This window comes from Vigna angularis, chromosome 11 (assembly GCF_016808095.1).
Source record: "Vigna angularis cultivar LongXiaoDou No.4 chromosome 11, ASM1680809v1, whole genome shotgun sequence".
In the NCBI taxonomy this organism is placed as follows: domain Eukaryota; kingdom Viridiplantae; phylum Streptophyta; class Magnoliopsida; order Fabales; family Fabaceae; genus Vigna; species Vigna angularis.
Genome location: NC_068980.1, coordinates 21144713 through 21159851, shown reverse-complemented (window position 1 = coordinate 21159851; position 15139 = coordinate 21144713). Strand labels below are relative to the sequence as shown.

The 15139-nt window shown below is 31.4% G+C and overlaps 2 protein-coding genes across 3 annotated transcripts; one reads left to right on the top strand and one right to left on the bottom strand.

Annotated features, from left to right (window-relative positions):
- Positions 1-4084: 4084 nt before the first annotated feature.
- LOC108332350 (thioredoxin-like protein Clot) lies at positions 4085-5757 on the top strand. Its single transcript, XM_017567574.2, has 2 exons — positions 4085-4229; positions 5228-5757. Exons 1-2 carry the CDS (start codon positions 4085-4087, stop codon positions 5476-5478), a joined length of 396 nt encoding a protein of 131 aa, XP_017423063.1. The 3' UTR covers positions 5479-5757.
- On the bottom strand, positions 5307-13413 carry LOC108332349 (sister chromatid cohesion 1 protein 3). 2 transcript variants are annotated; one of them, XR_001832489.2, is made up of 15 exons: positions 13147-13413; positions 12792-13053; positions 12636-12682; positions 11978-12027; positions 11823-11890; positions 11319-11737; positions 11124-11232; positions 10861-10997; positions 10190-10770; positions 9624-9663; positions 9419-9467; positions 8481-8652; positions 7642-7762; positions 6104-6214; positions 5307-5442 (listed from the first exon to the last, which is right to left on the bottom strand). XR_001832489.2 is itself a non-coding variant. In XM_017567572.2 (14 exons), exons 1-13 carry the CDS (start codon positions 13268-13270, stop codon positions 7664-7666), a joined length of 2157 nt encoding a protein of 718 aa, XP_017423061.2. In that variant the 5' UTR covers positions 13271-13413; the 3' UTR covers positions 5935-6214; positions 7642-7663. The 2 variants fall into 2 exon arrangements, 1 of the variants encoding a protein (XP_017423061.2); XM_017567572.2 differs by lacking the exon at positions 5307-5442 and having other exon boundaries at positions 5935-6214.
- Between the last annotated feature and the right edge of the window lie 1726 nt (positions 13414-15139).

Here is a 15139-nt window from a genome sequence, read left to right as displayed (position 1 = left end):
AAAAATGTTCATATTATGTACAACTACTATATGAAGACCATTATAAGATATCAACAAAAAAAAAAGAGTAGAAGTTAAAGACGTCGTCAAATTCTCACATTAATGTTAACACCATAGACCAATTCATTAAATATATCCTCAATTTGGTGATAAATACAATAAAAGGATATTTAAAAAAAAAAATTATGATTTGCATAATACGTTGACTGCAATAGAAAATGTGTTATAGCTGAAAGACTTTTTACTATAAGCGTTACCATAAGGAGAAAAAATCTACATGTAAGTTTTAGAAGCTTTATTTAAGACATGTATATAGAAATGATTGATTTTGTGTGAGTGATTTTAAGTGACTGTGTGAAAAAGAAAAAAAAAACTCTCGGCGTGTGATAATATTAAAAAGTGTATTTTAAGTGAGACTTTTAGAGCAACAAAATCACAATAAAAATATAATATTAAAAGGTATCTTTTAACTGTAAAACTTTTAGAGTGATGAAAAACACAATAAAAACAAGTTCTTTGTATTTGTAAAATCTTTTTTCTATGAAGCATTTTCTTTTTTTTATGGTATGGCAACGATGTTTAACATGAGCTTACGAGAAAAGTTCTCTTTGTTTATAGAAAGTAACATTATTAACAGGTTATCATTTCTATTAATAGTTATTGCCTAGCGACTCTATGACAATCATTGTCAGATCCTGTAATCATCATCATCTTACAAAATATTTTACAAAAGTATTTTAAATTTTATTCAATTTTCTTTTAAACAACATTTAACGCGAGTGTTTAAAGAGATATATTACATGATATATACTAGTTATATCACACCAAAATTATTATGAACATCATATAAAACATTTAAAACACTTTAAAGAAGGAATTGAAGCGTTTAACACCTTAATCATTATTTAATTGTACATCATCATATTGGTAGCAAATAAGCATAATAATGGTGTCAATTTTAATGCTATATGAAATTGTTCTTGAGTATATTATATTCCAACAAACACTCCAAACATTTTATTTTAAGCTTCCAACATTGGGAGTATTCATTCTCTCCAAAAATATGTGTCTTATTCTAGTTAAATATTGATTGTGTCTGCAAAAAATACTCTAGCACCCAAGTCAACCAAGTGCATCAACACGGTAACAAATGAATATAATTAACGTATCTCGTAAAATGTGTTATTTATATTATTGTTCATGGACCCTTACCTGAATAGGTCTAGGGGCCACGTAACCTAATTACCTCTTAATCTTGAATTATCGTAGTTAATTATTGATAATTGGGCTCTAACTTGTAAATTATTGTGACTAATAGGTAATTGACATGATCTCGTTTTGATCGAATAGGTATGGATCAAATATACGTCGACTTAGTAGACTAACATATATTTGGTCATAAACAAGTTGCATATGACCAAGAAATACTTGGACATGTACAATACATAAATTTTAAAGTAGATGTAATACAAATTTCTTTATCATCTTAACATAAGTCATCTAATGTCAAAGTTTGTTTTTATCCATAAATTTTTACTATAATTTTAAGATGACAACAAAGTAAGGTAAAATAAGTGAAACATGTAAATAAATTATACATAATTTATTATGTTACACTAATCAATTTCTTTTATTTATAAGCCATTGAGATGCATAGTTTATACAACTTAAACAAATCATCAATGGGCGTGTTAAGAATGTTCTTAACATATTCAATCACCTTGGTAGTTGGTAGTTTATGAACTCGTGGTAAATAATTTCTCACAATCTTTGTGTGCCAATTCATTTGATCACAAACTTGTTCTTTTAGAATTTTCACTTATTCTAATATTGTTTTAACAATCATTAACTCTCTTTTTTAATATATATAAGAGTTTAAGTATTATGGCTTATGAGTTAAGAAATAAGGTTTATACTTTAAACTTTAGGCTTCGTGGGTAGGATTAAGAGTTAAAGTTGAGGATTTAGAGTTTAGAATTCTTCCAACTTATAATATATTTTAATTCATTATCATCATTCTAAGTTACTCATCTTATAACTCTTATTAACTAGTATTATGTTAGTTGTCTAGAAGAAATTAGTGGTTTGGTTATGAATTTAGGAATTCATATTCCTAAATGCCCCAATGAACACTCAATGGAATCATTTATGGGATCAAGGTTCTTTGTTTGGCCACACATAGGTTAGAAATATAACTACTAATATCATTTCTCACTTTTCATTTTCCTATTTTACAATGTTTATTATGTATTTTTATTAAAAAAATATATTAATCCTTGTAGACACTCCACTTTTAAAAAAAAAATTGTTCACAAAAAATATTTATTATGTATTTTTATTAAAAAAAGATATTAATCTTTATAAGACACTCCACACATTATGATATTTTAAAAATTATTCTGTTTTCTTCCATAAAATTTTTTATCACAATTTTTATAAAAAAATCATATTAAGAATATAACAAATAAAATATAAAGATTCACCCTTCATATTTTTAGACACACCAGAAATTGTAATCACATTTATCATATCAAATAAAGTTTAGTTTTTCTTTCAGCTACATTAAGCCGCAGACTTATTGAAGTGCTCTTTCATAAATAATACCATGACTTTTAAAAGAAAATTACAAACATATATTGGAAAAATGATAACTTAGTTTAAGATTGGAAAATTCATAAAATAAAATATAAAGGAAAAAAAAAGAGATATGGTTTAAGATTGGAAAGAGAAGAGAGAAAGAAGATAACTTGGTTATATAAAAGGAACATTTCCTAGATACTAATATTTTAAATCATATATTGTGTGTTGATGTAAATTATAGTCAAATCGACGTTCTCTTAACGACTTCAAATAATTTTAAAAAAAAAATATATTGACTCCATTTTATTTAAGATGAAGATTAAATTGAGAACACAAAATTAAATAACCATGTTGAATAATTCCGACAAAAACAAAAAAAAAACCTATATAATTTAATAAATTATTAATTAGTACAATTTTATTTACATATTGTATTGCACTGTCTATTTCACTTATTTTTAGAAATTATTTGTGAAATTCTATTTAAAGTATACTTTAACATTAATCAGCATGATCTCTCCAACAAATTTTGAAAAAATGTTTTAAATTTTATTTAACTTTCTCGGGAAAAGTGGCATATTTCTAAAAGATTGTAAAAATTGAATACGTATCATTATTGGACTTGCTTTATTGTTGAACCAATTAGGATGTTTTCTTTTCTTCCTTCATATGCTTAAATTGTGGAATGTATTTGGACTTTAAAATGACTGCATACGTTTAGGCGATATAGATAGATACAAAGATCAATGTCTACATTCATTCTATTTTCTTTATGTTTTTTATCTTTCTCAGGAGCATAAATATTTAATTGACCATAAAACTTGTCATTTTCACATCAATTAATGGGGCCATTATAAGCAACTTATTCTATAATGCTTTAGCCCTTTTAATATTGTTTTGCAAAATATATGGTTTTCTCCTATTATTAAATTCACATTTAGTGCTGCATCTGTTTTAAAACAATTAGGATCATTTTAAAATGTTACCCGAAGATTAAAAGAATTATGAATTCTAGAAAAACTATAGAGTGCAACTATCTTTTTAATAGTCGTTGAGCACTAATGTAGAATTATAATAAAAATACATATATACAGAATTAAACTATTCATTTTTTATTTTACTGAAAGAAATGATTTTTTAAGACTAAACTTCGTTAATATTTGGTCTCCTCAAAAATAATATTCAATGAGCATGAACGTAGAGAAAAACAGCATTTTTGTTATCATGGACATTTTAAAAAACAATGACATATTTGATGACAGCGTTGGCGGTCCAGTTATCTGATGACTGAACAAAAAATGTTATCAGAAAACAAAAAACTCATGAACTACAAAATTTGTATTAAAAAACTAAAATATCAGAAAAAAAAATGAAACAACAATGAGAGAATAAATATAAAAGAGCCTAAGGTCTGTCATATACACTTGGAGAAAAAGTATCAAACTTTGTGTTGGAAAATAATCTGACAACTTTTTGGAGTTGTTTTGTTTGCAGAGAAGAAAAAATGCCGTTGAAGTTGTTGGAGGCAACAGTGTCGAGTTTTGATGGTGTTTTTGAGAAGTTCCGATCAGAGGCTGCAGAAAACAAGGCGAATCTCATCCTTTTCTTGGCTGACAAAGACCCTGCTACCTCTCTCAGCTGGTGCCCTGGTATCTATATACCTATCATGCTATCCATGCATGCTCTTTTTCTTCTTTCTCTTGCATGTTCAAATCTGATTCTTTTTACTCCAAAACTTATGATTTAATAGCTACTTCAGCTTCTGAATTTGATGACTGGATGCACTAAATGCATTTTATTTCATGGAGCGTTTGAAAATATCAATGGAAATTCTTTGCCAATATAGCACAAAACATGTTGTAAAATATTAATATTATTGCAAAAGAAACGTTTGTTTTTGAACGTTGGCAGAGAGTTCGGTTTCTCATTTTGCCACATGCAAACATTACTTTATTTCTCTTTTGGCAACGTTCCATTCCTTTTGCAACGGTGCAAAATCCACTTTTGGTTGGCAACGTTCATTTGGCTTTCCAACGGCATTATATATTTGTTCTATAAATAGAACAACCATTTTCATTCATAATAATCATCATAAAAATTCTCTTCTCTCATTCTCTCATTCTTTCTCTCAATTTTCCTCTCCAAAACTATCCTGAGTATAAACTAGAGAGTTTCTTGCTAGTTCTGTGATCCTCGAATATTATTCGAGAAGTTCATGTTGTATCCTGGGGGACTTGCGCATACACCGCGGATAAGTCCTTAAGGACAGTGAATCTACACGCCTCAGGAAATAGCGGTTCAAGTTTTTGTCAGCACAATTTACTACAAAACATTGGCTTGGATTTCATTGGAGAAAGAATCTTTTCTGTCAATATTGCAGAAAACTTATAAGATATTGGTTAACTAGTGAGAAGAGCTTCTGATAGATTGTTGTTCTGTATGTAGAATGATATTTGTACCTATTAGCATATCTCTGGATAACTTAGATCTCTAACTTTGATGACGCTTAGTGTAAATTACCAATTAAAGTATTATATTAGACAAGAAAAAGGATTAAGAATGATGTTGATTACAATTTTTTTATCATATTGTTAGAGAAGCATGACTAGTTTAATCAGAACTGTGATGTACACCTTTTCCTTCTTAGATTGTGTGAGAGCAGAACCTGTGATCTACAAGAAGCTGGAGGCGTCATCTGATGACATTGCACTTTTGAGAGCTTATGTTGGAGATAGACCAACATGGAGGAACCCCAAGCATCCATGGAGAGTGGAACCTAGGTTCAAGCTCACTGGGGTGCCAACATTGATCCGTTGGGACAATGACACGGTCAAAGGTCGCCTAGAAGATCACGAAGCTCATCTAGAAAACAAAATTGAAACTCTTGTTGAAAAGTGACAAACGATTCACGGTGCATGGTTTTAGTTGGTACTGCATATAGTTTAAACAATGTGTGATGTACTCATATCAGCAATTTATCCCTCTCATACTTTATAAACTTGCTGCTAAAGCATATAATAAAAGGTGATAAGGGATGGCTATAAACGAGGGTAGGTTCTTTTAGCTTATTTTGTGGCTTTGAGCACTACAAATTTACTGGTTAGTCCAAGGTAATGTTACCTATAGTGTTTTTGCAGACTGAAAATGCCAGTTAAACGAATTTTGATTCAGAATTCATACAGTTCGTAGTTCATAACGCATAATTGAGTGAAGTCCGTATGTTAGAGAGACAACCGATACATAAATCTGCCTTTTCTTACTTTGTACAGAGGACCTAAATATCACTGTTTGACTGTTATACCGCTCTTTCTGTTTCAGCCTTCATTCATAATTAACATATATTACATGTCAAGGTATAAGAATCCTCACTTTTGTAAAAAGCCTGAAAAGCCTAATTTTAAATGCCATGCTTGTTGACAAAAATTCAGACCAAATTACAAGGTGGACAATTTCAATCCTAAATTACAAGGTGGGCAAAATTAAATAAAAATAAGTTAATGATTGCAGTTTAATATAAACTAACCAGATACAGATATACATAGTGACAAAAATCATCTCCTCAAGCTGGCCATTTCGCCTTATGTCTGCTATTATACATAACCGACTGCGTTTCCATTCTAGGCAAGAAATCCAACTGCAAATCAACAAAGAAAAAGTTAGAGAAACTGCCTTATGGGAAGTGGATCACCAAACCAATATTTCAAACGGATGAAAGAAAAATTTTAGGAAATGTTAGGCTGCACAAGATGGTTCAAGTTAAAAAATTCTCCACAACTTTTATCTACAACCTTTAATTGCTCCCAAAGGAATCAGAATAAGGTTAAAGTATCAAGAATATTGAATAAAGTGAACATGTGATTCGGGAGGGAGCAAGGCAAGGCTCCTCAAGTGCACGATGATGTAGAATATTATAACCGATTAAATTTAGGTCATATCCTTACCACAACTTTCTCTTTCAAATATAGTATTAGAATTTAGTAGTCACTCTTAGTTTAGTAGTCACCCTTAGTAAGTATTAAGAACACAAACCCTGAATGACGGCATAGGTCCAGTAGCGGCTATATTGCATGGATACCAGTACAATACCAATATCCAACATATCAAATGAAAACTTTTCTTGTTCTAAAAGACGAGAATAGTACTAAACATCATTTGGTCAAGATTAGAAAAATACAACTTTAAGTGGTTTATGTAACCACTAACTTTTAATCTTAATCATCCATGTCCATGTGTACAAATAAGATGTATGGTTTTCATAGAATAGTTTTCACTTGATCTTCCCTCTTTCTGTGTATGTTTATATATATATATATATATATATATATATATATATATATATATGTGTGTGTGTGTGTGTGTGTGTGTGTGTATGTATATGTATATATATCAATCTATATTTTAAAAGATACAAATTATTCTAAATAGCAAATTATTAGGATTAAAAATATTCTCAATATCACCATAATAATTAAGAAAAAAAAATTCAAAATCTTCCTATTCATTACAACATATTTATTTTTATTTCCTTTAATATATTTTATTATTACAAATAGAGATAAGGAAAATGTAATTGGTGATTGCATTCAATTAAATAATTCATTATTTTCATTCAAGTATACATTTTATGATAAATATTTAATAGAAAAAAAAGCTACATTGTTGTGAAAACAACTATCATAAAAGAAAGTATTCCTTACATCTAATTTTAACCGAAAAACTATAAAAAAAATTGAGGGTGAGGGATCTAACTAGTACCCAAGACATACTACCCATTCTTCAATCTGCATGCACATACCCTTTTCAAATAATTTTTACTAGTGCAGAGTACAACTCAGAAAGAAGTATGTTATTGTCATCAGCTAGTTATGACTAAAAGAACAAATTTATTTACGCTATCAAATACTATTTTTATAAAGAAAAAATATTACTGGTATCTTGAATAATTAAATATATATCAATAAGCCAGCATTACAATTTATTAGAACCCGAACTATCACTGTTTCCACTCAATTTCTATCATCCACCTTAAGTTAAAGTCTTAAATAAGTACAAAACTCTTACCTATATACACAATGACCTGCCATCAACTTCGAACATTTGAAGGCGTTGTGGCCAACTTCAAGCTGATATCATCATAAGGTGCATCTTGTTTTACATCAAGAAGTCTATTAGTCTGTAAAACCTGTAATTCCACTTTCACCTCAGTCACAAGAATAGAAGGGGGAGGGAAACAATGCTTTTCACAAGGCATGCGTGCTTTTGAAAAAAAAAAAAAGCATTATCTGTAGGACTTGAATTCATCTATGATATAAAAATATATATCCCTTAATTTTACAATCAAATAGACTACACATTTTTCTATCAGATATTAACAGAACTAAATCTGGAAGCACCAAGTAGAATTCAAATATATAACTATGTTGCTCACAAGAAAATGAATAGTCCAAACTTAAGTATAGGGATTTTATCCAATGAGATAGCAATATTTAAAGGAGAGAGATAAATAACATCAAGGATAACACACTTTTACACCCACACACGTGTATATCACATACTAATCATTAAAAACAACATACAAGCAGCAATATGACGAGTTTTCCCTTCCAAGATCCTTTTCAAGCTAAGAGAAAATAGATCTCTAATAGGTTTCTGATAGGTTTGGTATTGTATATAAGAGAAGGAATAAATAAGTTGTGTGCCAGCTGCATCTGAACTATTTAAATAGTTTAGGGACAATTTTGAGGGGAAGGGGAAGGTTCTTCAAAATTGGGGTGATTGGATCAAATCTTTCCAAACACACAATTCACATTCTAATCATTAGAAGCATACATGCAAACACCAAATATTCACATTCTTTGGACATAATTGAAGCTTCTTTGAATGGAAATGTTTCAACCCACCAATACTTCAAAGAACATACGAGCAGCAATATGCCGTGTTTTCCCTTCTAAAATCTTGTTCAAGCTGAGATCAGAGAGATCTCCAGTAGAGGCCTCCGAAATAGGGGTGATTGCAGGGTCCTCCAAAATTGGGGTGATTGGATTAAGTCTTTTCAAATATTCAGCTGTATACCTGGAATTACATATGTGAAGAATACTGGCTAAGTTCAGACGCTACAGAACTAAAATGAAGAAAATAGTATGAAAAGCAAAAGGGCATAAACAACTTATAAATGGTATATATGCACATTCTAACTTCCAGAAAAGAAAAAAAAACATCCACACACATTAAGAATATGACTTTAATTACTAAGATTTCTTTAAGGATTTCCTCACCTATCACCACATCATTACATTCTTACCATAACATAATTACCACACTAATCTGATGCTTAATATTTCACTCTATTGTATCTAATGACATATTGGATGAACAATCATTTGGGCCCAAGGAAGAGGAAGAAAGTGAGGTAACAGTCCCTGTGGATAGAATACTGAACAAATTCACAATGTGCAAGTCCCTAGGTTATATGCATAAATATAAACAATTAAAAATACCCAGAAATATATTAAATTTGGAAAAGCACAACCTAAACATATCACAATGGCATGCTTGAGCAAAAAAAATCACAATAATGATATTTCAAAAGACTATCCTATAAACCAATTTTATTGGTGCGTTACTATTAACTATAATTTCATTAACTTTAATTGTTGATTAGAAACAATTAAAATAGTTGTACTTGACGTCAAGAGTTGAGGTAATTGGATAACTGCTCTCTATAAGCTAACATAAAAAATATTATAAACTGTCTCAAAAAATTGCATTGCATGTTATAAACAGCTTGAACAAAATCATGCATATTCCACGAAAATGTATAGAGAAAATGGATAGGTACTTGGTCCTTTCAGACAATGTCATGTTACTTCCACTTGTACCTTGTGAACCTGCAAAATAACCAGTGTTAACCATAAATCTGATTCTGATGATATAGTAGAAATTGGATATCCAGTATCATATAATACAAGCAATGCCAACAATAAATAAGTAATAAAAGGGTATTTGACAGAAAAATCAAATTCGATATGACATTTAGAACCTACTGGCTGGTGTGTTGTTGCCCAGATTCAGAAACCAAAACTCCTACAAAAATAAGTTTAACAAATTATTAGATTCAATGCTTCAATTAAACCACACTAAGAGCATTAATAGTAAGATTACTAGAAGCAATTTTCACACTCCAGAACAAGAATGGAATCCACAGATGGTGAAAAAAGACTAGGCAGCGAGAACAGGCAAGTACATATAAAAAATTGTTGCAAATAGACGTAAATGAGTGAAGTCGTTCCTATTGCTATTGCTACTAGCTCAAAAATATGATCAGAAGTCAACTCGTCAAGCAAGTGTTTTAATTAAAAAGAGCATTAAGTCCTAAAATATTTAAAAACTGATGCTTGACAAGTAAATATCCCTGGAAGAATCAAAACTATATCACACATACAACAATATCTGTTTCAAGGGATTTAGAAGTTACAGTTTTATATTAATTCTACTCCCATATTCCTTCTACTAAAGGAAAATCAGAATACATGCTTTTAACTGAAAGGAAATATGTGATTAACTAAGACTGACTATACGAAAGCATACATAATAAAACATAAAATCTTACATCTGTTGCAGCAGAATTGATCACGTGATGCATATCTGAATATGGAGATTGCATTGTCTCTGATCCATAAGCACTAGGTGATGCCGCTAAATCTAGTGTCGGCATTCTCTCAGATGCAATATTTGTTCCCAAAGAAGCAACTGATAGGTTACGAAGCGAAGTCATAGTCAAGTCATCTCTTCTACCAGGGCTCGTGTAGTCATCCTCAACCACATTGTGTGATTGGAAGGTGGGAGGGGGAGTGACAGCAACATTTCGAGCATGTTCAACTTCTATATCAAATGCAGTAACAGGCGATGTAGCAGTTATTGTCTCTTCAGTAACTTGGTTAGTAGCACCTATTGGCTCTTCAGAGGTTTGGTTTGTAGCAGCTACTTGCTCCACTTGGGGTTGGTTAGTAGGAGCTACAGAGTCTGCAGGGGGCTGGTTAGTAGGAGCTATTGGCTCTTCGGAGACTTGGTCGGTTGGAGAAAGAGTTTCAGCCATTCCAACATCAGCATGATCTTCCTCAGAGATGACCAAATGAGGTTTTGAACGTATATATTCACCATTGCATATGTCCAAAAGATTCTTGTCAACTCCTGAACACCGGGACACATTTTCAGATCACATGTTGAAAAAAGTACAAGGTACCACACAATCAGCAAAATAACATACAGACATCAGCCTACCAGTTAACAAGGGCTGGTAAAACATGTGCTCTTTTCTCCGACTATTGTTCAATTTCCATATACCCAAGCTAGAGGAAGGAGCTTCCATTCTTTTCCTCATTATATCACGTGGATTATTAAGTGCACTCCGCATGAATCTACAAAGACACATCAAACATGCATAACAAGCAGAGAAAGAACAGGAACCTAAAACTTTTTCAGGTATGATCTACAAGTTGCATGAGAAGGAGGCTATTCAACAAAAACAAATCTTAAATTATTACTTATTCTTTAACACAATGTGTTCATCAAACAACTGTTTTCTTTTTCTTCCTCTCCCTTGTGGCTGCTGTATTGGAGGACTTTCAGGAAGCACAAAATTGGGAGTATTATCTGAAATGCAAGGTAAACAAAAGTAAACTTTTTGTATTTCTGGGATCAATATGCAACACAAGAGACATAGATATTCATGCACTGACCAACAAGAACTGGCACAGCTGGGGTGGTGCCCCCTTGAGACGTAGGTGGAGTTGGAGGATTAAATCGTAGCTGAGATGGTACAGACATCCTTTCAGGATCAAAATCATGAATCATAGAGTCATGAACTCTGTTTGGCTCAGCGTCATTGTCCTCAAGATTTGAAAATAGTGGAGGATTTTCAAGGTTGAGATCATCATTGGTGGCATCAAGACCAACCTCAAGTGCCTCGACTTGGGTTGCTTGTGGAGGACTAGGGCCCAACCCCCGACGAACTTCAATGGGATCGACCGGGGTGGTTGCTTGTGGAGGACTATGTATGATAGGATCCGGCTGGATAGTTGATGATTCTCTTTGGGTGCTTGGACCATCATCTGCAGCACCCACGCCTTTCAATGATGATGGAGACCGGGGAACAATGCTGTAAGAACAAAACAAGTACCATTGGTTCATAATCCCAAAAAATTGAATGAAAAAGAAAAAATTAAAATACAGCTAGGGCTTACTCCTCCTCCATTGGAATAGGGCCAGTGTCATGCAGCACTTCTGTATGAGAAGAATCTATTACTATATCCTAAATAATAAAGAAAAATTAACAGTTTGAAAAGAAAAATACAATGTCACATAGTTACACAGTTGCCTGAAGGGAACAAGACTGCACCTCATCAAAAGATACAGTCACGTAATAATCTGTTGTCACAGGAATTCGATCTGCACATTGAGAATTATTAATTATTAACGTCCATCTGCTCACAAGCTTTCAAAAGGAATGAAATGAGTTCATAATCAAATTAGTCCGTAAGAGATAAAGGGCGTCATGCTAATCCCTTAAAAATGGAAACAATACTCAGGGTTCCCAAAAGTGTATTTCTTGTCAGATTGGTCCTCACATCACTAACTTTTCATTGATCAGCAAAATACACATACGAACTGGCCAATCACAAATTTGGCATCACTCAGTCCCCAAAAGAAAAAAATCACTGTTTTCGTAAAACATCCATAAATTTAGTCTTTTCCCAGGAGTAATTTACTTTTTCACTTTTGAAATACAAAAACAACTATTTCATCGTCTTTCAGAAATTATCCCGACTAAATTAGCATGCATTCCCCTCAACATAAATTAAAAACCAACCCCTTATTGGTTTCAAAAAATACAATACATAGCTATAATCTCAACTGTAACATCAAGGCTTCGAAATGTCCATGACCAAAATGTTACTTCAATCATGGCTGCATGACTGCATTTGTCTGCACACAATTCAAAATCCTAAGGAACAAATTCAATTGTTTATTCTAAAAAATTCAACCAATTATGTAACCTGGGAGCGTGATGTCTTCCAAATCCCTGGAGTTCCGATCCTCAGTCCTTAGAGAGACGCCCAAAAATCATCCATAATGTGATAACACAAATCAGACCACGAAAACTCAATAAAAAAAATAAAAAATAAAAAAGTGAAAACCCAAGAAAAAATTACCCTGTGTAATCTATTTGGTAGTCAATGTTCTGCGCATCGAGGTCAAAAGTCCCCGGCAGAGTCACCGATTGAAACGGCGCTGGCCCCACCTCCTCCGTCTGAGCAAACTGGAGAGAAGAAAACGCCTTGTGGAGACCCGTCAACGCGTCCTTGCAGTCTTGGTGAAGATACTCAACTTTCTTGGAGTATATCCGAACCACGCCAAGAAGAAGGTGCCCAGACATTCTGAGCGCGATAGGAACACCAGGGTCCATGATGCGCACTGAAAGAGCACAAGAAAAAAAAAACAGACTAAGAACAAAAGTGTGGAGGTGAAGATGATTTGGGAAGGAAAAAAACGACGTCTTTTACTTACGAACTGTGGAGGGAATGTCGGTGGTGGTGTAGTGAGATTTCTTGAGGCGGTGCTGGAGGTGAGCGGCGATCCACACGGTGGAAAGTGGACCCTTTCGCGCCAAAAAGGTTTGAGAATAGAACATGGTAGTGTTCTTGAGATGTTTGATGGGACTAGATTCGGGAAGATGGAGGAAGGGATTTTGGGTTTGGTTAGGGTTTGTGAAGTGATTGAATGCAATAGAGAAATGGCGGGAAACAACGTTTGGAACTGTGTAGTGGCGCGGATGTTGCCAGAGAATTACGGTGATGCGCAGTTTCCAGTTCTGTTGAAATGGCCTCATTTTCTCCCCTTATTTACAATGTCTGCCATCGGATTCCATAACCTTTACTTTTATATCAGGTTAAAATCGACCCTTATTCAGACAGAATATGTTTCTGACAACATCAATATAACAAAAATAAATGTAGGATTAAGAAAATTAATGAAAATCAGAAATAACCTATAATATAATATAATATATATATATATATAAATCATGGAGTTTAGATTTTATAAATGTTATTTTATTTCTTTTACTTTCTATGTCTTAATATTTATTAATAATTTTTTTAGTTTTTGTTTTATAAAAGAACTATCAATAAAAAATTATAATTATATATTATTATTTAAATATATTTTATTTTTATGTATATTTTAATCAAATTTTATTTTTATTTTGATGAAAATTTAGAAGTGTTTCATTATGTAATTACAATATTATAAAAAAAATCCTTTCATAATTATTTTGTAGGAATGCAATTTTAAGACTTTAGTATGAAATTTAGTAATTTTTTTTTTTTTACTTTGACATTGGTATCAACTAAAAAAATGTAATAAATTATGATTTAAATTCTGAAAAAATAAAAGTAGAAGTAATATTTGTAGTTGCATTCAGTTTTTCTTTTGTATTTGATTACTATTACTATTTCTATTTTCAACCCACTGTATAAAATAACCCTAAAATATAGTAACTTGTATAAAATAACCCTAAAATATAGTAACTTGTAATTATATTTTTGGAAAGAAAAACATATATATTTGCAACTATTATTGTCAGCTTTCAATTAAAATTATTAAAAAAAATAATTATTGTTGTATTATTTAAAAAATTATAAAACAACTCATTAAATTTTAAAAGGATAAAAAAGTCATTTAAAAACTATAAAAGCTGGAGAAGAATGAAATATTGTATAGTTCAATATTTTGTTACTAATTTTATTGTTATTCGATTTTATAGATAAAAGGAATTTTAAAATTTTACTAATTGTTATGTAATTCTCTTATCTGAAACAAGATAAGATAACAAATTGAACGTCCATTTTTATTCTTGATTTCTTTTTGTCCAATTAATTTAATTACAAATTAAAAGAATTAAAGTTATCTATCATCTCAGTTTTTCTTTTCCTATAATTTATAATTAATACAAATTATATAACTAAAATAAAATTCCATTCCTTTATTTAAAATCTCAATGAAAAAAATATTATTTTAGAAATATTTTAAAAGGAAAAACATGAGACTAAACAAAATAAAACTTTTTCTACTAAAATCACATTGCCTCTTCTAACCATTGTACATCTACATTTCCGAATGTTTTATGATCTCTTTGTGTATAAAAGTATGATCATCGCAATCACACACAAACAAAAAATATGAACTAATATAAAAACAATAAATCTTATAATCGCAATTTACAACTAAACAATATAAAAATCACACCATATCTCTTAACCAACATTCTCCTTGATCCATGACCATATTTTATCTCAAAACATGTTTTCAAAACAACAATGCAACCACTCATAATCTCATTCATTAGTTTAACACACAAATGGTCTCAACGCAAGGCATCAACTCATACAAAATCACTTGATAAACTACTTTTGTAACTCTTACACCCTCTTACAGAGTTTTCAGCCTTTTATTCTCCTAAACAAATATCAGGTTCTCAATTGTAACTCATATGTGTAGC

What these genes read in the sequence shown, in the direction of transcription:
- LOC108332350 (XM_017567574.2), top strand. Translation starts at nt 4,085, where the DNA reads ATGCCGTTGAAGTTGTTGGAGGCAACAGTGTCGAGTTTTGATGGTGTT. An exon ending in CTCTCTCAGCTGGTGCCCTG is followed by an intron (nt 4,230 to 5,227) that starts GTATCTATATAC and finishes TTTCCTTCTTAG; the next exon opens with ATTGTGTGAGAGCAGAACCT.
- LOC108332349 (XM_017567572.2), bottom strand. Translation starts at nt 13,270, where the DNA reads ATGTTCTATTCTCAAACCTTTTTGGCGCGAAAGGGTCCACTTTCCACC. An exon ending in TACCAAATAGATTACACAGG is followed by an intron (nt 12,683 to 12,791) that starts GTAATTTTTTCT and finishes CGTCTCTCTAAG; the next exon opens with GACTGAGGATCGGAACTCCA. An exon ending in CCTATTCCAATGGAGGAGGA is followed by an intron (nt 11,738 to 11,822) that starts GTAAGCCCTAGC and finishes TTGTTCTTACAG; the next exon opens with CATTGTTCCCCGGTCTCCAT.